Genomic DNA, 7,658 nt, shown 5'->3' on the forward strand with positions numbered 1-7,658 from the left:
GATCCACCGACCATCCTATACGAGGATAACACAGCATGCATCGCACAGCTTAAGGATGGATACATTAAAGGAGATAGGACGAAACATATTCTTCCTAAGTTCTTCTTTACACACGAGCTTCAGAAGGCAGGAGAGGTCCAAGTATTGCAAGTCCGTTCGAGTCAGAATTCAGCCGACCTCTTCACCAAGTCACTACCAACCTCAACGTTCAAGAAGCTCATATGGAAGATAGGCATGCGTCGACTGAAGGATCTTCGGTGATGCATTCATCAGGGGGAGTTCATGTGTTGTACTCTTTTTCCTGTCTTGTTTTCCCTTTTACCACATTGGGTTTTGGGTTTGTCAAGAGAGGTTTTAATGAGGCAACATCCAAAGCATGAATGAACCTTGACCGGATGTGTCGATCAAGGGAGAGTGTTATAAACTATTTAGTGATCGACCCATTTATCAGCCCGTGTAGCAAGACGGACCAAGCCCATCCGCATGATCATACTGGCGCATATCTACTCTTGTGTTTATCTACATTATAGTTGGTGTTTATCTTACGTATTGCTAGTCATTATCTAGTTAAGGATAAGTAAGATCTCATTACCATATGTATATAAAGACCAGTTGGTCGACCTAATAATACACATAAGTTCTCTTCTTCGTTCACCACAGGATCTGTGATGTTTGAACATTTCTACTACGTGATTGTTTGATTGTTTTAACGCTTGGATTATATATTTACATATGCATTCACATATAAATTTTTTGAGTCCTCACTGAGTCCTATGTCAAAGTTTAAAAAAAACAATTCAAGCTAGAATAAACTAATCTATATGATATTAAGGAATTTGGTTTACGTAATTTCTTTCTGTTGCGTTTAAACCGAAAATATAGATTTTTTAGAATTCCTCTTTATGGTTTCTGTTCTGAGGTACTTTACATTTAATTTTTTGGATTTTCTTCAAATTTTAAGGATTCTCTTTTTTTTTTTCAAATGCTTTTATTTGAATAAATAGAGAGGAATTTCTTATAATATTTGCTTTAGACATACGTTTTAACTTTTTAACGCGTTGATCTCGCTGTCTTGTGATCGTTATGTTTGATATAGATGGTCCATCCACCTATAAAGCATATGAACGTTAGAACTTAGAACACATATCTTATCAACACGATAATTATGTTTCCAGGCGGATTTCTCGACCAAATCATACATTGCTAGGTATGTGTGACACCAATATATGAGATAATCAACTCTCACAATTGGGATTTATGTTGCCAGATTTGTATAACGAAATTATGCAGGCGCCAACCGAAATTTAATATTCGAAATTCCAAATCTAACTCTCCAGTGTATGAATTTGTAAATATTCTTATTGATCTTTATTAGTATTTTCCTTATCAATGGCCAACCGAGTGTCATCGAGGATCACTATAAGTTGGTTGTAAATGAGGTTGGGAAACCTTATGATGTAAATATTCTTATTGATCTTTACGATCACATACAGCAATAAATGGAATATAAGATTTAACCAAATCGTAACATTTTGTAAAATCAATACAATAATAAAAAGCAAATATAAGCCATGGAGAGGGTGTTCACGTAGGATAGAAAAATTAATCAATCAGAGAGTCCGAAGTTGCCACGTCATCTCATTTATTTTTTCGTAAAAAATAGAAAAACAATACAATACTAAAAGGCAAATATAAGCCATGGAGAGGGTGTCCACGTACGATAGAAAAATTAACCAATCAGAGAGCCCGAAGTTGCCACGTCATCTCATTTATTTTTTCGTAAAAAATGAAAAAACAATGCGAAGGAAAAGATCGAACATGGGTTAATATTGCATAAATATAGATCAGTTACCACTAAGCCATTGAAACTTTATTGGACACATATACAAGAATCACTAAGTATACAATACTAAAAGGCAAATATAAGCCATGGAGAGGTGTCCACGTAGGATAGAAAAATATTTTTTACATAATAGTTTGTAAAGAAATATTTAGTGTGAATAATATCATAATTTTATAAAATACTAAAATAAAATGGGTTGGTTTTCAACTTTCACAAATAAAAAGTATTATTTGTAAACTTAGAAAATAATATATCAAGAATATTTTATTTCAGGAGAGAAAATAGAAAAATACATCGGAGACAAATTCATCTCTATTTTGAAATTCCTCCATTTTCGAGAAAAAATAGAGGAATACATTGGAGATGGTCTAAGGCATGGCCGACGTAAATGATCGACGTTGAGATTTCAACTTTTCTGATTCTTACTATTCCAATGTTTCAATATAATTTGAATATTTCATTTGCTTTATAATATAATGGTTTAAAAGAATTTTTTGTTTCACTATATAAATTATTTTTATATTTCAATATAACTTTATACTTATTGGATATTGTGTGGCCAATTATATTATGTAAATTACTGTGTAATTGATTAAATTTATATATTAAATGACAGTTTTCTAAAGTAATAACTTTTAAATATTACAGATTTTAATTAAAACTGGAGGATATAAGCCTCGGATAGAGTGTCCACGTAGGCGAAAATAATCGGCCTATGAGAAACTATATTTTGTCATGTCACCTCCTCTATTTGTTTTTACAAAATGATCCTTAACTTTTTACTTAAACAATTATAACCGAAAATATTTTTTTAGTGAAATATATTATTTATATAAATATAATTATATTTTTTTCTTACAAAATAGTTTGTAAAGAAATATTTAGTGTAAATAATATCATAATTTTATAAAATATTAAAATAAATTGGGCTGGTTTTCAACTTTCACAAATAAAAAATATTATTTGTAAACTTGAAAAAGAATAAATCAAGAATATTCTTTTTAGGAGAGAAAATAGAAAAAAGAAGAAAAAAATAGAAAAATACATCGGAGACAAATCCATTTCTATTATGAAATTCCTCTATTTTAGAAAAAAAAATAGAGGAATACATTGGAGATGGTCTAAGGCATGACTGGCGTAAATTATCGACGTTGAGATTTCAGCATTTCTGATTCTTATTATTCTAATGTTTCAATATAATTTGGATATTTCCTTTGTTTTATAATATAATGATTTAAAAGTATTTTTTGTTTCACTATATAAATTGTTTTTTATATTTCAATGTAATTTTATATTTGTTGGATATTGTGTGGCCAATTAAATTATGTAAATTACTGTGTAATTGATTAAATTTATATTTTATTAGTTAATTATGTTACATATAATAGAAATACTTACTTCAAACTAAAAATATAAAAAAATCAAATTTAAAAATTAGTTATATATAATTTAATATACAAAAATTCACATATAAATAAAAATGATAAATGTAACAAATTTAAATATATTATCCGCGCTATGATCTGTCCTACCTAAAACGACGCTAACTGGTCCACGTAGAAAATTATTTCCGTTACCGCCAAACAATTTCTCTTTCCACTATCAACACTAAAGCATAGTTTATACTTTATATGTTGATAATACTTTCTTTTACTTTATTTAACTTGAACCAACAGAAAAGTTATGTAAATTTTATAAATAATTCAATACGTTGGAAAATATGAGCTCGTGCTTGGATTGATTTCAACAAGGTCTTACTTCTATATCTCAAAGCGAGAAACTTATTACTCCCTCCGTTTTATAATATAAGTAGTTTTGGCTAAAAGCACGAAGATTAAGAAAATCATTATGTTTTTAAAAAGTATTTTATAATAAATAGGTTAGATATAATTTAACCAATAAAAAATAAGTCTATTTAATTTGATTGGTCACATTGTATTCAATAAATGTAAAGGTTACCTAAAAATACGAAAACTACTTACATTTTGAAACAAAAACATTTCCCTAAAACTACTTACGATATGAAACAAAAACAATTCATATATGTACAATTCATTGCTTTTCTATATAAATTCACCTCCCAAAATATTATACTTTTAATTCATTGCAAATTTGGAAGATCACAACTCAATTACACTACAATTTTAGGAACAATCACAAATTCAAAATAATCACAAAATCTTAGCCTTTATTGATTTCAAACAGAAGTACATACAACATGTTAATTGGATCTCAAAGCAGAGAATAAAAAAGCTAGCAAATCTTAGCCTTTCCTATTTCTTTGGTTCAAATCAAAACATACCATAAACAAATCATAATCTTTTTTTTTCTTTTTTTCAATTTTGTGTTATCAAATGCGCGTTTGCTTTTTATTTATTTATAAATTCATGATTATTAAAAAAATTATGTTACAGAAATAATTGTATTATAATTTTTTTTTTGTCAGCATTTGTATTATAATTTATATAAAGTATATAATGGTATAAAAACATTTAATTACATTACAAAAACAAATGAAAAAAATATCTATCGCGCGGGTCTAAACTATAGTTGAACTTAATTGAATTTCAGTCAAAAAAGGAGTTTCTAGTTCAGTTACCAAGACCGGTTTTGAAAACATTGACGACGAGTCATATTTAATATCTTTTTATTGTTGTATTTAATGTTTTTTCTGTTAATCAATAAAAAGTCAAAAGAGAGTCAAAACTCAAAAGTAATGAAATTGGGAAATAAAGTTTTAAATATAGAGAAAACAAAAGAACTCGCGTCACTTGGACTTTGCTTAAAGATTCTCTCTCTCTCTCCATGGATCGCTTGATTCGCTTCTTCTCGCCGGATTTCAACTCTCCGACGATCACTCCCTCTAACTTCTCACCTTCAGTCAATTATCGGGCGATCACTCGCCCTCCTCTATCGCCGGAGAAGATGGAATCTCTGCAAGCTGTGGAGAAGATCGTCAACTACAGTTTCGCTAACAAGAGTCTTCTCGAGGAAGCGCTTACGCACACTTCTTGCGTCGACTTTCCTTCGTACGAAAGGCTTGAATTCGTAGGAGACAGCGCCATAGGTCTTGCCTTAACGAACTACTTGTACCTCACTTACCCTAACGCCGAACCGCACGAGCTGTCTCAGTTGAGAGCTGCTAATGTTAGCACCGAGAAATTCGCCCGTGTCGCACTCAAACACGGTCTCTACCGCTTTCTTCGTCGCAACGCTCCTTCTTTAGATGAAAAGGTATCCAAATCTTGTTCTGTTTTTTTTATTTGAATCTTGACTTTTGTCGGAACGTGTTCTTGTTTGATGTCATCATCAAGTTTTTGTACTTTTGGTGTCGTTTTGATAGGTTACAGAGTTCTCAGAGGCGGTGTGCAAAGAAGACGATTCAGTTTACTATGGTGGATTAGTGAAAGCTCCCAAAGTTCTCGCTGACCTCCTAGAGTCTGTAGCCGGAGCCGTTTACATAGATGTCAACTTTGATCTGCAAAGATTCTGGGTGGTCTGTGTCTTGTGTCTTGTCTCTCTTTCTATCATACTTAAAATTCTCAAATAATTGCTAGGCCATATAGTTAGGCGCTTTATATGAGATTATTGATTAGGCGGAGCCCTACACCAATTTTTATTGTTCTAGAAAAATCGCTTAGACCGATTTTTAGAACACATTGATTGCTTAATGTTAAGGCTTACCTAATTTTCGATTTGCAGATCTTCAGGGGTCTTTTGGAACCTATATTTACACTGGATGATCTCCAGCAGCAACCTCAGCCTATTAGTATGCTTTTCCAGTTATGTCATAAACACGGCAAGAGACTCGCCATCAGGTATCTGAAAGAGGGCAAAAGAAATATCGCTGGTGTATATCTCGATGACGAGTTTTTTGCTTCTGGGAGTGCTGAGAACAAAGATACCGCCAAGCTGTTAGCTGCTAAGGAAGCACTAGGGAAGTTTTCAGAATGTTCGCCTATTGCAATGGTTATTGATGAGGGTAGTGTAGAGGTTGACCTTGAAGATGCCAAAAGGAAGTTGTATGAGATTTGCTCCAAGAAAAAGTGGCCTAAACCAATTTACAGGTATATTGATTCAAATCTTTCACTAGTTCTAGAGTGTTATATATTTGGGAAGCAGAACATGTTTGCTAGTTAATCATAGTTTGCTTTGCTTAAACCATTTAGTTACTGTGTCTGACTTTTTTTCTCAGTATTGAGGAAGAAAGAGGGTCGGCAAATGGGAAGAGATTTGTGTGTTCAGCTAGAATAAAGATCCCTAGTGAAGAGAGTCCGTTATATATGAAGGGGGATGAAGAATCCAAGAAAAAGAAAGCTGAAAACTCCTCAGCTTACCACATGATAATAGCTCTAAGGAAATCTAATTATCTCTAGGGGGTTCTTGAATGATGTTGTTGTAAAGTTACAAAAGTGCAATCTGAGTCATTCAGGAAAAAAAACTTCTATCAGGGTGATAGTTGAGAAGAAGAAGAAGAACTCTTGTCTTGTGTCAGGCAAATGTCTGTATGTGTTGTAGTAGTCGGTATTACTTTGGTTTTTGTTACATAAGTAATTGATGGGATGTCCTCCTTCTTAAGTGTTGTTGTCCGAGGATTGGAGTTTGGTTTGTGTTTCAAATCTTCCTTAAAGGTTAATAATCACTGTTACAACCGTAATCTTATAAGAAGAATGCAACCTTCTTCTTCTCTCTTTATAACAACAGCCTCGTCACAGAACACAAGAAAGTACAAAACACAAGCAATCAAAATTTTGAGTATCTTCCTGTTCTTATCTACTGTTTCTCCGGAATAAATATCATCAATACAGCTCCTGATTTTCTGGATTGGATACAAACCGTCTCTTCTCTTGATCTTGTGAATTCTCGGTTTTACAAGAAAACAAGAAAAAAAGATTTGAACCACATTGAGCAATGTCCATCAACATCAGCTTGGTTTAATCACAATCATGGTTATATGAGTTCTTACTTTTTACTTGCTTGGAATTCATTTTTCAACCAACTTACAGCATCCATGAGCTACTTTACTTCTGCTTCTGTAAATTTTTGATCCCAATTTAGCTAAACCTTCTTTCAGTTCTTCATATGTGATTGTGCCACTGTTGTCTGTGTCTATGTTAGCAAACATTGCCTTCAATCCTTGGATCTCTTCCGTGTTATAATATTCTCCTCAATGACCTATTCAGACAGAAAAGGACAAGGACAAACACATTTCATATTATAGTGTCTTGGAAGTCTAACCTTTAGAGCAAGTTTCTTTAACTTATTCATCGCTCTTCATCCTTAAGAGTTGAGAGTACAACGCTGTCAATCGGCTTGTCAGATGCTTCTCCACCTTCTCTAAGCCATGGATGCTCTGTACAAAACAATCAAGCTTCAAGCAAGACTCATGATCAAGAAAGAACAGATAATGGAAAGTAACCTAAATGTTGTGAATGAAGAGGGGAACTTGTGTGTATTATTAGGTCGACCAACTGGTATTTATATACACATGGTAATGACGGTGTAAGTACTGGATCGACATGAGATCGTACTTATCCTTAACTAGATAATGACTAGCAATACGTAAGATAAACACCAACTATAATGTAGATAAACACAAGAGTAGATAGGCGCCAGTATGATCATGCGGATGGGCTTGGCCCGTCTTGCTACACGGGCTGATAAATGGGTCGATCACTAAATGGTTTATAACACTCCCCCTTGATCGACACATCCGGTCAAGGTTCATTCATGCTTTGGATGTTGCCTCATTAAAACCTCTCTTGACAAACCCAAAACCCAATGTGGTAAAAGGGAAAACAAGACAGGAAAAAGA

At 32.9% G+C, this 7,658-nt stretch overlaps 1 protein-coding gene and 1 long non-coding RNA gene across 3 annotated transcripts; one reads left to right on the plus strand and one right to left on the minus strand.

The window, feature by feature from the left end:
• The first annotated feature begins 4,598 nt into the window (after window positions 1–4,598).
• Window positions 4,599–6,416, plus strand: LOC106343755 (ribonuclease 3-like protein 2). The gene is made up of 4 exons (XM_013783053.1): window positions 4,599–5,077; window positions 5,187–5,339; window positions 5,546–5,910; window positions 6,039–6,416. The coding sequence occupies exons 1-4, from the start codon at window positions 4,649–4,651 to the stop codon at window positions 6,217–6,219; spliced, it is 1,128 nt and encodes a 375-aa protein (XP_013638507.1). The 5' UTR covers window positions 4,599–4,648; the 3' UTR covers window positions 6,220–6,416.
• A 97-nt stretch (window positions 6,417–6,513) lies between these two features.
• LOC106343756 lies at window positions 6,514–7,281 on the minus strand. Of its 2 annotated transcripts, none has more exons than XR_001270006.1 (3): window positions 7,263–7,281; window positions 6,810–7,196; window positions 6,514–6,695 (listed from the first exon to the last, which is right to left on the minus strand). It is a non-coding gene; the product is annotated as an uncharacterized LOC106343756 (long non-coding RNA). The 2 variants fall into 2 exon arrangements; XR_001270005.1 differs by having other exon boundaries at window positions 6,514–6,705.
• Between the last annotated feature and the right edge of the window lie 377 nt (window positions 7,282–7,658).

Source organism: Brassica oleracea, chromosome C5 (genome assembly GCF_000695525.1).
Source record: "Brassica oleracea var. oleracea cultivar TO1000 chromosome C5, BOL, whole genome shotgun sequence".
Classification (NCBI taxonomy): domain Eukaryota; kingdom Viridiplantae; phylum Streptophyta; class Magnoliopsida; order Brassicales; family Brassicaceae; genus Brassica; species Brassica oleracea.

Excerpts from the sequence above, each read along its gene's own strand:
- LOC106343755 (XM_013783053.1), top strand. The coding sequence starts at position 4,649 with ATGGATCGCTTGATTCGCTTCTTCTCGCCGGATTTCAACTCTCCGACG. Across the intron at positions 5,078-5,186 it reads CTCCTTCTTTAGATGAAAAG|GTTACAGAGTTCTCAGAGGC; the intron begins GTATCCAAATCT and ends TCGTTTTGATAG. Across the intron at positions 5,911-6,038 it reads TGGCCTAAACCAATTTACAG|TATTGAGGAAGAAAGAGGGT; the intron begins GTATATTGATTC and ends TTTTTTTCTCAG.